The sequence below is a fragment of the Hoplias malabaricus genome, chromosome 15 (genome assembly GCF_029633855.1).
Source record: "Hoplias malabaricus isolate fHopMal1 chromosome 15, fHopMal1.hap1, whole genome shotgun sequence".
In the NCBI taxonomy this organism is placed as follows: Eukaryota; Metazoa; Chordata; class Actinopteri; order Characiformes; family Erythrinidae; genus Hoplias; species Hoplias malabaricus.
Genome location: NC_089814.1, coordinates 37165669 through 37181012, shown reverse-complemented (window position 1 = coordinate 37181012; position 15344 = coordinate 37165669). Strand labels below are relative to the sequence as shown.

Genomic DNA, 15344 nt, shown 5'->3' with positions numbered 1-15344 from the left:
ACGCACCTGTGTTGATTGAGAAAGTGTAGAACAACAGTGAAGTATTTGTCAAATGCGTAATTCCATTACTGATGTTTGCACTGTGTTACTCGGGGGTGGATTGAGGTGTGGGGGGTCTGTTGTAAACTCTCAGCTCAAGCATGAACATATTCTGGCATTTGGGAATGTGCTGCTATGTTTAATCCCTGCAGACAATAGCAGCAAGCAAATGCCATACTTGCCGATTGTGGAGTTAAATTAGGTAATGGAGCATAGGCGTAACGTAGTAATGCAGCCATTACACTGGCTTCTGTGCATTTAACTGTGAGCGTCCTATAATTAACATTTAGAGCTGCGCTTGTTTTTAGCTCTGAAACATTTCCAAATGCAACTGCCCTGTGGAACCAAAGGAACAATCCAAGTTCACAGAGGCCCCTTGTTTCTTAAAGACCTCGAACTGCAGGGTAAATATTGCTGTCTGGTTTAATATTATTAATAGTATTATTATTCATTATTAATGACTAAGTAATTATTTTTTACCATAATTATTTTGCTTATTTAATTTCCAACTTTTTTTTAAGAAAACCATTTATTCATTCATTCATAGTCTGTAACCCTTATCTAGTTCAGGGCGGTGGGGAGTCTACCCAGAATCACTGGGCGCAAGGGGGAACACGCCAGTCCTTCACAGGGCAACACACACTCACACCTACAGACACTTTTGAGTCTCCAATCCACCTACCAATGTGTGTTTTTGGAGCGTGGGAGGAAACCGGAGCACTGGAGGAAACCCACGCAGACATAGGGAGAACACACCACACTCCTCACAGAGAGTCACCCGGAGGAAACCCACGCAGACACAGAGAGAACACAACACACTCCTCACAGAGAGTCACCCGGAGGAAACCCACGCAGACACAGAGAGAACACACCACACTCCTCACAGAGAGTCACCCGGAGGAAACCCACGCAGACACAGAGAGAACACACCATACTCTTCACAGACAGTCACCCGGAGGAAACCCACCCAGACACAGGGAGAACACACCACACTCCTCACAGACAGTCACCCGGAGGAAACCCACGCAGACACAGAGAGAACACACCACACTCCTCACAGACAGTCACCCGGAGGAAACCCACGCAGACACAGAGAGAACACACCACACTCCTCACAGACAGTCACCTGGAGGAAACCCACGCAGACACAGGGAGAACACACCACACTCCTCACAGACAGTCACCCGGAGGAAACCCACCCAGACACAGGGAGAACACACCACACTCCTCACAGACAGTCACCCGGAGGAAACCCACGCAGACACAGGGAGAACACACCACACTCCTCACAGACAGTCACCTGGAGTGAGACTCAAACCCACAACCTCCAGGCCTCTGAAGCTGTAACAGAGTCACTAGCTGCTGCACCACCATACCGCCCTGAGAAAATCAGCCGCTAGAAAATTCACAAAAAAACAAGTTAACACTGGACACACTTCCACTGTCTGTGGGTGAATTTGAGCTGATGTCCAGAGAACTGAGCATATTTTCTCTATATTAGTTAATGTATAGGGTTCTCCTTTAACAGTGGTACTTGGCCTTAACCTCAACAGACGGAGCTGTCTGCAGTGGTGAAAGACCTCAATTCTTTGCAACAAACATCCGAACACATAAACCCAGAACATCTTCCAGTGCTGCCCCAGCACATAAAGTCCCTGGACAAGTCAAAACCCATGGAATAGAACAGTTATTACCAGCTACATCAGGTAACAGCTGCCTGCTTCACTGCTCAGCCTCCTGATCATTTTTTAACATATTCATATCCATATTTAAGATATTTCATGGATTCATTATCACCAGTGAGGATCCACACTTAATACCACAACAATCAAATCCCACAGCAGCCCCACCCCCCCCGTCTAAACAGCCCTGTTCAGAACGGCCGGTTTCCCTTTGTGGAAAAGATTGGTGACCCCTGTTTTAAATGGTAATGAGCTCTTTAAATCATAATGAGCCGTGATTGGAGGGACACAGACGAGGGCGTGGGACTATTCTAAAATCTGGTGGGCTCCAGATAAACACATGAAAAAGGTTTATCTCAGAATATATTTCATTTAAACTGCTAATAATTCTCCAACATTCTATATTTAACGTTGTTACCCTCTGCTGATGCTTACTTTATCTAACAATTGTGATGCTATGAATATGTTTGCTGTGATATATGAAGTGGTATTCACAGAAAGACTGTGGATTAATCCCCGTGAAAGTGAAACCTCTTCAAATACACTCCATCAGACAATGGTCAGAGTGTTCAATAAATAAACGAATAACTAAAATAAAGCAGCAATAATCATTTCTTCTAGCAGACCACACCAATGAAGCGCTTCAGTCGTGATTGAAAACGCACACAGGGTTTATGGCTCTGGCAATAGCTCATGAGATCCCCTTTCCAAAGCAGAGCACCATTACATATTAATAGACATTTATGTTTGGGCTGAATAAGTAATGCAGTGATTAAAAAAAATGCCAATAGCTATTCTTAGTCTCTGGGATGCGGTTGGAATGGTGGTCTTGTTGCTAGGGCAAAGCCAAACACCCCCCTCCCACTCAGCCTTTCACATTTCTATTCACCAAGACCTCAGGGAAGAAATACTCCCAAGCCACGGCCTTATTCCTCCTCACCCTTCTCTGTGGTGCCACCTGTGCCAGAGCCTTGTGGAAGAGGAAACCGTTTGTCATCTTTCATTATTGATGGGCTGATTGAGTGGGACACTCTGAGTCCCCTGGCTGGCTCGCCAACCCCAGGTTAATGCACAGTGCAGTGAGGACCAGGGCCTGCCCAGAGATGCCTTCGTTCTTTCTGTAGTCTCTCATTTCATTAATGTATGGACTCACGATGTGTCAGTGTTAGTTTCAGTGGTACGCCATGTTACATTTTTGATGGGCAACATGCCAACTTTATCAGCGGAAGCACTTTGTATTTCTCCAATTACAGACTGTATTCCAGCTTTTCTTCAGCTGCAGGACCACCATGGGGTGGACAGGATTTGGGGGTTGAATCATTCTCAGTGACACTGACGTGGTGGTGGTGTGTTAGTGTGTGTTGTGCTGGTGTAGAGTGGATCAGACACAGCAGTGCTACTGGAGTTTTTAAACCCCTCAGTGTCTGGACTGAGAACAGTCCACCGACCAACAACATCCAACCACAGGAGCGGCAGTGGCGGATGCTGGTCTTTTAAGGAGGGGAAGCTCAATTTCGGCCTACATCATAAAATGTGTGGGTTTATTTATACGTAAATTCTACCCTCCGTTCGTTTTTAAGAAAATGATCTGTGACCCTGTCGTACCAACAAGGCGTCTTTTCCAGGGACTGGACTAGTGTCCTCTCAATGGCCAGCAGAGCTAGGCTTAAACGGCCTTGGCCCATGTGAAGTGTGTCCGCCTGTGAGTGCTTTGTGACGGTGGAGGGGCTCAGCAGCACCCGCTGGACAGAAACTGCGATAGAAGTCAGAAAGAGTGATAGAAGTCAGTCTCCAAACACAAGCAGCTACAAAAAACCCACCAGAAATAGAAGCTCGATTTGTCGCTAGTCGTTTTTAACAAAGGAAATTCCGCTAAGAGAACTTAGAAAATCTCCGGTTCAACTCAGAACAGAATGAAAATTTAATGCTCCCACGGATCTTTACACCAAAGGATCGCTGATTCGCTCATTTCACTGTCAATCAAAAAGGGATTCAGCCTCAGACAGATCATCCAATCATCATGCAGAAGCTGAGCGTCCGGGCCAGCCGAGGCCAGCCCACTGCCCCGTAGACCCCCAGAGACGCTGAGCGTCCGATGGGCGGGACAAAGCCCAGCATTTATCCAATGACTCGTCTCGTTTCGCTGCTTCGCTCTTGAACTCTGTGGACGCTCAGGGTTCCCACTGTTTAAAGCACTGTGAAGCTGCGGGAATGATTGGGAGGAAAGCCGTGTCTTTACCAGTGATAAGAAGCTGATTCTGAACAAAAGTTGAGTGCGTTGTAGTGCATATTTATTCAGTGACATGTACACAACAGTATATATTTGATCACTTATTTTTTGACATTTTAGGGGAAGATGAGCTTCTCTTGCAGTCTTAGAGCAATCGCCTCTCCTCTATTTACAACAGTGAAGTGGATAACTGTTAAATAAACATTGCACATTAAAAAAAAAGGAAAAAAGCTACCGATAGAAAAACATTCATCAGAGGAAAATACCTCTAAGTGATAACACTGCTGTTAAAAACAAGAAGGATATTTCTGGCTCATGACAGCTGGCAGAAGCAGAACCTAAAAAAGGCAGAGTCTAGGCATGTGATCCCATTCGCCACCTTCTGCACCTAATACCATTATCAGCTTCCTTTTCCACAAGGGCTTGCTGTGCTGTGAACTGGTAGCAGAAGCTGTTAACACACCCCAAATAGAATGCCTTTCATAGACACGACAACCTGTCGTTCCAAGCCGTGAAGTCAGCTGCTCTCCCAAATGAAACCTTCTCTTTCCGCTCAAGACCAAAACTTGGACAAGAAACTTCAGAGGTGATTTAATGAGATAAAGATGTAACTCTCAGCTTGGTGCGGCACGGTTAAATGTCACCTTTAACTCTTTCAAAGTGTAGCATGAAGGACAGTGACACTACGATATGTTTGCCCCCTGTAGGTGGTCTCAGACTTTTGCACATTACTATAATTAGTTGTTTGCCACAAAGGCAGTTGCAGTCATCTACGCTGCAGGTAAAGGCTGTGAAATGACCGTGATATTTACCTTAGCCCGTAGAGGACTGTGCCGTCAGGGTGGAGCCGGATCATGCGGTTCTTCACCGTCACACCATGTAAGAAAGACTTTTTGTCATTCAGGAAATAGGTGTCCGGCAGCCACAGCTGATCAGCCACACGGTTGTCCAGGGTTAGATTGAGCGGCATCTCCACGTAGGCCAGCCGCTTGTCCCGCCAGCTCTGCTGGAAATACATGGTAATGGTGTAGTCCTGGAGACATGGGGAGAAGACAAAGACATACGTTTCTTTTTTCAAATCATTTTGAATTTTCATATTTTACCGGGTTTGGTTTTGATCAGCTTTTGAATGTTCAATCATTTCTAAATAATCCATAAAATGAGTGACTTTGGCTGTTTTTAAGTCTCACACACAGGCAGACACAGAGAGAACACACCACACTCCTCACAGACAGTCACCCGGAGGAAACCCACGCAGACACAGAGAGAACACACCACACTCCTCACAGACAGTCACCCGGAGGAAACCCACGCAGACACAGAGAAAACACACCACACTCCTCACAGACAGTCACCCGGAGGAAACCCACGCAGACACAGAGAGAACACACCACACTCCTCACAGACAGTCACCCGGAGGAAACCCATGCAGACACAGGGAGAACACACCACACTCCTCACAGACAGTCACCTGGAGGAAACCCACACAGACACAGGGAGGTTCTGGAGATCTGTATCACAACCCCATGTCCAAATGAATCCATATCTATTACATGGGGTTCCATCACTACACAGACAACAGTTCCCCTCTTTGTCAGCCCAGTGCTGTGGAGTTAGGTCAGTACACACACATTTTGATACGAACGATGTAAGAGCCTTGTATAGACAAGACTTTATGGCTGCATAGTTTTTTTTGTATAAATTCCAACACTTTTCAGTAAAACTCTGGCAGTAAAATTTGTTTTATCCTGGTGTAAACCCGCTGAAAGGGGAGTCATGGCATGTGCACATTCATGCTGTGCAGAGTGGTATAAATCAGTAATTTCTGTTTTGTTTAATCAGAGGAATGTTAAATACAATCAACACGTGTTTATCATGTGTTAATCTCTCCAACAAAACACAAATTTACAAATGTCCTTTGTTTAATCACATTTTATCTATTACATATGACGTATGAAAACATCTTCAGTGACACGTCAAGTTATTAATAGAAAATGGAAATGGTGGTCACTCTAACCACTGAAGGAAAGGGTTAATGGCAAAATTGGGCAGTTTTTTTTTGGTATTTCCTGTATCCTATTATGAAGCTCTCGGCTCAGTAAGCTGGTGAGTTCACAACTGCAATGTAACAACACACAATTGAGGAAAATGATGATTTATCCATTTCTAGAAAATATTAATTGTATTTGTTCCATAGGAATGCAAATGTAATTTTTTTTATCTGTGAAATAATAAAGTGTAAAAGGCTCCGCTGAAGGAACAAGGCCACGTCCCTCAGAGACGTTAGTTGATGAAGTTAAATGATCAATTAAAGGAGAATTTCAGGCTCTCATTATTCCATATCAGCACTAATTGAAACACTGGTTTAAATGAATTTGAACAAAGTGGGCCATGCCTCTTCCAGAGCCTGGAACATGTCGTATACACCGTTAAATCTGGTAAAGGTCCACTTTACGGTCCATATTCCCTCCCTTAATTTCTGGGCCTTTGTCAACAGTTTGACTCAGGCTTTGCTCATGCTGCAACACATGTTCACACAACTGGATTGGTTTCTTAATCCTGATGTGTTCCCACTGCAGCTGACTAGATCTGAACTGTATGGTCAGACTGTATTCATAGTGATGGTGCCACAGTAGAATGAGTACAGGAAGATAAGAAGGCCCATCCCGAATGATGACACGCAGACACAGGGAGAACACACCACACTCCTCACAGACAGTCACCCGGAGGAAACCCACACAGACACAGAGAGAACACACCACACTCCTCACAGACAGTCACCCGGAGGAAACCCACGCAGACACAGAGAGAACACACCACACTCCTCACAGACAGTCACCCGGAGGAAACCCATGCAGACACAGAGAGAACACACCACACTCCTCACAGACAGTCACCCGGAGGAAACCCACACAGACACAGGGAGAACACCCCACACTCCTCACAGACAGTCACCCGGAGGAAACCCACGCAGACACAGAGAGAACACACCACACTCCTCACAGACAATCACCCGGAGGAAACCCACGCAGACACAGGGAGAACACACCACACTCCTCACAGACATTCACCCGGAGGAAACCCACGCAGACACAGGGAGAACACACCACACTCCTCACAGACAGTCACCCGGAGCAGGGCTCAAACACCCAACCCCAGGAACTGTGTGACACCTTGTAGCACCTTTATTTTTAAGAGTGTACTGATGCATCGACTGGATGTCTCAATATCTATTGTTTTTAGCTGTTTTTTGTGACTAACTAAGAACAAATTTAGAAAAAGCTTATATTTAATCAACATTTTGAGAAATGCCATTATTTCCACATTTAGGCTGATATTTTACTGAAAAAAGCCCTATATCTGATTTTTTTTTACTACTCCCTCACATTGTGTGAATAATGGACCAATGGGAATGCTGGGAGTAAAATATTTACATTAACAACCATTGGAAGTTAAGAAGGTATTTATCAGTCAAGCGTTTTTTTTCTTTCGCTGAGCTCTGTCTTTCATTGACCAAACACATACAAAGACGTTTTACCTAGGGTCAGATTCTTATCCTAAGCTCAGGACTCCAACCTGTTTTTCCTGAAAAACCTCCACCTTTGGTGTTGGAGCTGAAAATAACCCACTTATCCGCTCCAGATTTGTCAGTTTGTCTGGGTTTATTTAAGTGACACCACCCATGCATGACGCTAGTGTGATGCAGTCCCTTATAGGCACTGACTCAAGACCTGATTTGACATATTTCTTCTTTATGAAACGACATTAGGCTTGGCTAGGCCCACATCGAAAGGCTAGGCTAATGCAATAAGCCACGCTCCATTGTTTAAGAACACACTGGGATCTTAACAAGAGGAAATGGGGAACTCGGTGGGCTGTGCTAATGCACCTCCTCTGTCGAGAGCGAGGTGAGGGGAGAGAGCCTCTCTTCGCATGCCACGGGATCAGCACAGATCAGATTTGGCCTGGCTTTTCCCTATTCCCCCACATGTGACTGATTTATGAATAAGTTAGTAGCTGGTAATAAGTGTGTAGCACCGCTGCCTTCTGTGCAGAACGACAAGGTTTGCTTTCCATTTGGTTCACCAGCCCACCTTTCCACCAATAAGAGTCCTTGGAGCTCCACATTAGAGGGATTTCATCATGTTCGGGAGTGCTTGGTACAGTGGTGGTTGGTTTCCACCAAGTTCAGCGAGCCTCAGGATGACACATGAGCTTCAGACCAAGACCAGAAGTCTGTAGACTCTATAGAAATGACTGTGAACTAAACTGTACTGGTTGCATTGCCCCTTTATAACTGTGAAGGTTGAAGCAGTGATCATCCTTGTCCTGAATCTCCTCTGATGACTGGATTTAAAAACTAGCCCGGCTACTTACTGCCCAGCAGATCCCTAATTGTTGCTAAACCCAAGGGAAGCAGAGTGTATATGCCATTTCATAAGAGGACAGGACAACAGATTAGAGTAGTCACCCAGCTGGATCTAAAGTGACCTACATTCCCGGAGTCGTGCACTCAATGAGATGGTGAGCGGAGGGGGATCCCAGTTTTCCATAAAAACGTCTATTTGTGGCATCATGAAAAATGGAAGGGGCGATTAAATATTAACAGCCAAGTAGCTTTGTTTTACAAGCTCCTCTCTCCGCACAATGATCATATTTATGAAGGCAAAAATCCCTGCAAGGACATTTCACTAGCCACGGACTGGACAACCATCGCCGGGTTACCATCGGAAACAACAGTTTCACTGAGCCATGGGTGCGCTGCTGGAATTCGGATTAGGATTCTTTTTGTAAAGAAATGGCACATCTGGTACAGCCGTGAAAGGCTGTGTGTGAATCTGTCTGTTGCGCTCTCTCTCTCTCTCTCCCCTCTTCACTCCTATCCCCCTTCTTTCTCTCCCCAACTCTCTCTCTCTCTCTCTCTCTCTCTCTCTCTCCCCTCTTCACTCCTATCCCCCTTCTTTCTCTCCCCAACTCTCTCTCTCTCTTTGTCTCCCCTCTTCACTCCTATCCCCCTTCTCTCTTCCTAACAATCTCTCTCTCTCTCTCTCTCTCTCTCTTTCTGTCTTCCCTCTTCACTCCTATCCCCCTTCTTTCTCCCTAACAATCTCTCTCTCTCTCTCTCTCTCTTTGTCTCCCCTCTTCACTCCTATCCCCCTTCTCTCTTCCTAACAATCTCTCTCTCTCTCTCTCTCTCTCTTTCTGTCTTCCCTCTTCACTCCTATCCCCCTTCTCTCTCCCTAACAATCTCTCTCTCTCTCTCTCTCTCTCTCTCTCTCTCTCTTTCTGTCTTCCCTCTTCACTCTTATTCCCCTTCTTTCTCTCCCTAACACACTCTCTCCCTCTCTCTCTCTCTCTCTTCACTCCTATCCCCCTTCTTTCTCTCCACAACATACTCTCCCCGCATTGTCTCTCTATATTTCTCACTCTTCCTTTACCTCTCTCCCTTCAGTCTCTCACTCTCTCTATTTCCCTTATATCCCTCTCTGAATGCTCTCTCTCCATCATCATGTTTCTCTCTTTATATGCCGCCCCCCCCCCTTCTCTCTGATTCAGTGCAGTGCTTTTTTTCTCCACACATTTCCGTAATGTCCAGGGAAACAAAATAACATAAAACATCAGATGGAACTTGCTGTGTCTTCAAAACAGCCAAGTTACAAAGAAATTGCAGCAGTAACTTCATGATGAATAAATCAAAGAGGCACACTTGCTCTTGAATAAGGAGAGAGAGAGAGAGAGAGAGATCCTGCTTTGTTTTCTCCTGTAGCCCTTCCATTTAGAGCCACTGGAGGATGTTTCACTCCGACTCTGGTAGAAGATTTTATTATAATTTGTTAGAAGTAGTCACTCAAGTATGAAGTTGTTCTGGTTCTCTCTCTCTCTCTCTCTCTCTCTCTCTCTCTCAGCTGGACATTGACCATATTGCTTTGTCTGGCAGCACACGTAAAGCTGCATCACTACATACTCATTAATTACGATCATTAGTTCTGGATCATAAACACCACTCTAGCTCCTCCCACAAGAACTAAATGAATCTCCCTCATTCCAGAGATCAGTCCAGCTGTATTCTCTGGAGCAATGCCACTCTTTTCCAAAGACTGTACACCAACTGGTGCACCTTAAAGTAGCCGGGTTCGCTCGTCATAGGCAGTGTCTTGCCGACTGGGTGTGTTAAGCAGTGTATTATAAGGACGTGCAATGCTTTGACTTGAGCCAGTCCACACAGCTGCAGAATCATGCTGGTTCTACATGCAATCCATTGTGCGAGGGCATGGAATAGAAGCATGAAACTTGGTGTTCATATAAGAATGGGGTATTCGCTCAATGCTCGTTCAACGTTGGGCATTTCAGATAATCAGCTTGGGACTGGAAATAGACGCTAATGGGGAAAACATTATGTTCGTTGGTCGTTGGAGCTCACCCTGGGAGCATTTTCGATAACTCCCTTTTGATTGCCCTCATCATCTCCTACTCTGCGGCAAAACTGGACAGTGAGAAATGTCAGAGTTGTAAAACCAACCGCCCCAAAGACTTCATCTTCCGACTGCCTTTCTATAAAAACGCTATCTACGCTGTGGGAGTCGGTGCTTGCTTCTTTTTTTTTTAGACGGCAGAAGGAAACGAAAGAACTGCTAAAGCTGCAGCCTCGTCTTCGCACATCTGTTAGGCAGGGTTTATTTTAGTCGTGTGAAGACTGCTGTCTCAAAGAGTCTGGGCTGTGATCAGATGACTGGGACAGGAGGCACGCCAAATCCTCATCTCTGATGATGAGGTCACAGCTGGCCTCAGGGTTCTTCTGGGAACGACGCTCCCTGGAGGCGTAGTAACTCCAGCCATCCGATTGCTGCGCTGGGCCTCATAAAGCGCTCCTAAGCGGAAAAGGCTGACCCTGCACTCCAGAAAGCGTCGCAGAGAAGCGCTGACCTGAAATCAATCCCCCTCCCCTCTCGCTGATCCCCAAGCAACGCTCCCTCCTCTGAGGTTCTTTATGAGATCGGACCCTGGTCACTGGGGGTACGTCTCTCATAAAGGCACAAGATCCCTGACTCGGCATAGGGAAATGATGAATGCAATAACGCTGCATGGGGTCTCCATAGTGGGAGTGCGGGGTGTGGTGTCAGCACAAAATGCTATAAACGAAGAGTGCAGCTCTTAAACTGCCTTTTAAGGGCTCCTGGGTGATGCTTATCTTAAGGTGGGTAACTTAAGCCAAAAGGTCTGCGAGTCGCCCCATAATTGGTCAGCTCCGCATGATCGCCGGTGCACATTATGGATAGATTATGAGCAGTGAGATGCAACAAAGCAGAAATGTACTTTTTTTTTTTTTTAATAAGCTGCAGTGGCTGTTTCCAAGCAGTGACTTGTGCTGTTGAAGAAGACGGTCATCAGTGGCCTTTGCACACAGTTTGCGCAGTTTCTAAGGCTTATCTTTGGTCATAACCAGGTACAATCATCGCACTACCTTGCAAAACATGCTGAAACCTTGCAAGTACCATTGCAGATCTAACTTGATTTTAATCTAAGTATGATGACTCTAAAAAAGGCTTGGGGTCTGTGGGGAACACAAGGTGAGGAAAGGAAGGCAAGGCATTGCGACCTTTGCAAGGGCCGTATAAAGAACGTTAGAACCACATCATCACTTACCATGTTGACTTCGGAGATGGAGTCAATGCTGGCGATGTTTATGCTCATTCCCACGATGACTGGGGGACCTGCCGGAAAGACGAGAGGCAAAGAAAGAGAGGCTGGTTAGATGAGTCACTGCGCATGGTGCAAGTAACACCCTTCACTGTAAGTTAGTCCCTTCGGACCCAGAGGCCGGCTGTAATGACACTGACACAAGGTCACTTAAGATTTACAGTAACATGCTGCCACCGAATGATGGTAAGTCGGCTGGGTGCACATTTGGAGCTGATAGAGCGCAGAAGGATTACAGACAGCCATTCTGGGAACAGTCTGATCCGATCAATACTGAGTTTCCCAAAGCTCTGGAAGGAATTAAATGCTACAGAAGCAAAGGTATGCTTTTGCCCATTCTGAGCAGTACATACATATCTATAAACAACTTACACATTTTCATCTTGTTGCTTTCCAGACCGCTGGCATTTACAACAAAATAAGGGGTCATTTGCACTAGTCCAGTGGTGTACCTGCAGTGACCAGACCACACAATGTAGATGTACTTGAACAATTGGTTACCTCTAGGTATTACACAATGAATATGATCACTGTCCTCAAACCAGGAGATGATTCCCACTTTGGGGAAGAACGCCATGCTTTACCATGTGTCTGCACTGGCCTACCGCAGACTGCACAGTATTCTGGACTAAATTGAATGTCAAATACCATACATGTTAATGTTAAGGACTCACAGAACGATCAAGTGCCTCATCCTCGATAATTTTCAAACAGCTCCCTCAATACACGCAACAGAACATCTTCCTTATTTATTGTAAAAGCTTAGGTAGTTTGACGTAGACATTTAGAGGGTGAGAGGTTGTGTTTTAAGTAGAACACACACACATAGACTATGCCACTCCTTGTGGATTGAGATGCAGAAGACATAGGCTCCTTGTCAAATTCCCATAATCTTGTGCCTTAGCCACTGCTTTCCTCTCAATCTCACAGCCACCTCCATATGGCTCTCAGAGCTGTGCTCCCTGCTTCATTACGAGTCACTTTGTTCTCCACCAGTGCTCGCCCCGGGTCTGGCGACCTCCTGAGGGAAACGGCTTTCAGCACAGGAGCAAAGGAGCAGGGTTCCTATTTATGGCCTGTGCAAGACTTGCAATCTGCTGACAAATCTCTGACCATCACCAGAGGCTGTGGAGTCAGCTCCAGGGAACATTCTCCCGAGTGGCACTTTGGAAAAAAAGAAACACAATGGGTTGAATCCCAGGTGTTTCGCCTTGCGTTCACGGCCAAGAGTGTCCTTGGGGATTGTACCTGGTCTTAGATCCTTAAGGGTTGCTCCCTACTGTACGGAGTGATGCATAGCCTCGCAGGCACACAGTCAGAAAGTAGCTATTGTGTTATTGAATCTTCACTGGGAACAATAGGGAGATGCTGCATTGGGAATCTATTCCAGATTTACTGTACCAGCATAAATAATGTAGGGATATCACGATTGTAACCCGTTGTCATGTGATTTGATCCGACACAATAGGCTGCGTATATATCATCTGGAGCTGGGTTTCCATAGTTACATGATACAGAAGCTATCACCATGTGCTCGTTCTCCAGGGTTGCCATGAAGGTTGCTCGACCATGTTTTTGGGAAACGTAGTCCGGCTCTGTCTCTCCAGAACAGCAACTTTACAGGAGCAGGAAAAACCTCCTTAACTTTCAATGGAAGTCAATGTCAAAAGGTTTTATTCGGAGTAATTTTGGAGCGTATCTATTGGTCATTCATCATGAGATTTTCACACAGTGTGAAGGACATCTGCCGTGTTCAAATGATGTAGTAAACTAAAAATCGACAAGAAATGGAGACACGTTTTTCTCTGAACAGCAAAGAAATTTCAGTTCCAAACTACAGTCGTAGCAACAGCAGGTGAAAAGAGGTTTTAAGGAGGGGTTATGGCTAATGCACTAAAGTTGATGATTAAATGCGATGAGTTACTCAGCCTTCCCCACTCAGGGGAGTATTAATAGTCGTTAAAATACAGGACGTAAGACTGAATCCTATAGGATGAGACCTGGATTCCGATAAGAAATCTGTAAACAACGCCTCATCGGTGCGGTGTGTCTCAGCTCACGGAAGCAAGTAGGAAGCGGCCATTTTGATTTACATCATTTACATCGGTGCTAAAGATCCTGTGGTGATTATTCCTTCAATCTTAGAACAAAGTCATTTTCTGCCACATTTTGTGGCTTTTCTACCTTTTTATTGACAGATTTGAACTTTCTTTTATTATTATTATTCTTTTCTGGTTTTATGTTCCAGTCTCGTTTATTCATCTATGAGTTGTATTTTTATCAGATTCTTATTTTGAGTTTAATTTCTTTATTTATTCTTTATTTTGTCTTATTCTTGGTTTTATTTTGTTATTTAAATGTGATTTGTTCTCTTTTACAGTTCATTTTACTTGACTTTATTGTCACTTTGCAATTTATATTTACATTAAAATGTAGCTAAGGAAGGGCACAATTTTCACGTTAAAATGTAAATAATCACAATGAAAAATAACAGAACATAATTAACACAAATGTAATAAACAAATAAAAAGGAAAGTAAAATCTAATAAAAAGCAACGCCTTAAAAAATGTGTAAAAATAACAACAGCAAAAAGAGTTAAATCCTAAAGCAAGCTTTTAGCCGTTTATTAAAATCAGTCACAATTGAATCCTGATGAACATTTCATTGATTAATGTGTTCCATAAAAACAGCTAAAAATAACTACTTTTAAAGTTTCATTAGTGGAATATGGAGAAGGCAGCACTAGATGATCTTGGAAAATAATCGGTCACAAGCCACTCGAGGAAGTTTGGAGCTACTAATAGATATTTATAAACTACTATGATGCTCAGTTCACCCTCGTGAGGCCGCAGCTGGGCTCTGCACATTAAGACATCTCCTCTCCATAAAGATGTCTGACAGATATCTGGGGTGACTTCTGTGTTGTCATTATCACGGCCTTCCAATCAACAACTCAGATTCAGTTTTTCACATGAGTCACAAATAGCTTTTTTCTCCTGGAGCTCCGTAGTTCAGTGGGTATAGTTCCCTCCAGACTGTTAGCCATTTCCTACACTGCCCCACTGCCAAAATCTTCCTCACATTTTGTCGCCTAAAACAAGCAGCAAAAGTTCAGTCAGAAATTAGCATTACGTTAGTGAGGTAAACCAAAAAGAGGAAGGCTGCCTAAAAAGAACTTCTGGAATGGGGCGGAACGGTGGAGCAGCAGGTAGTGTCTCTGTCACACTGTCTGTGAGGAATGTGGTGTGTTCTCCCTGTGTCTGCGTGGGTTTCCTCCGGGTGACTGTCTGTGAGGAGTGTGGTGTGTTCTCCCTGTGTCTGCGTGGGTTTCCTCCTGGTGACTGTCTGTGAGGAGTGTGGTGTGTTCTCCCTGTGTCTTCGTGGGTTACCTCCGGGTGACTGTCTGTGAGGAGTGTGGTGTGTTCTCCCTGTGTCTGCGTGGGTTTCCTCCGGGTGACTGTCTGTGAGGAGTGTGGTGTGTTCTCTCTGTGTCTGCGTGGGTTTCCTCCAGGGGAGTGTGGTGTGTTCTCCCTGTGTCTGCGTGGGTTTCCTCCAGGTGACTGTGAGGAGTGTGGTGTGTTCTCCCTGTGTCTGCGTGGGTTTCCTCCAGGTGACTGTGAGGAGTGTGGTGTGTTCTCCCTGTGTCTGCGTGGGTTTCCTCCAGGTGACTGTGAGGAGTGTGGTGTGTTCTCCC

The 15344-nt window shown here is 45.1% G+C and overlaps 1 protein-coding gene across 1 annotated transcript in view; it reads right to left on the bottom strand.

Annotated features, from left to right (window-relative positions):
* gabrb4 (gamma-aminobutyric acid type A receptor subunit beta4) overlaps positions 1 to 15344 on the bottom strand; it is a 60890-nt gene that overhangs the window by 16165 nt on the left and 29381 nt on the right. The window contains exons 3-4 of the mRNA XM_066645131.1: positions 11596 to 11663; positions 4764 to 4984 (exon numbers count right to left, since the gene is read on the bottom strand). Coding sequence (XP_066501228.1) covers positions 4764 to 4984; positions 11596 to 11663 — 289 coding nt within the window. The remainder of the gene's footprint in view (positions 1 to 4763; positions 4985 to 11595; positions 11664 to 15344) is intronic.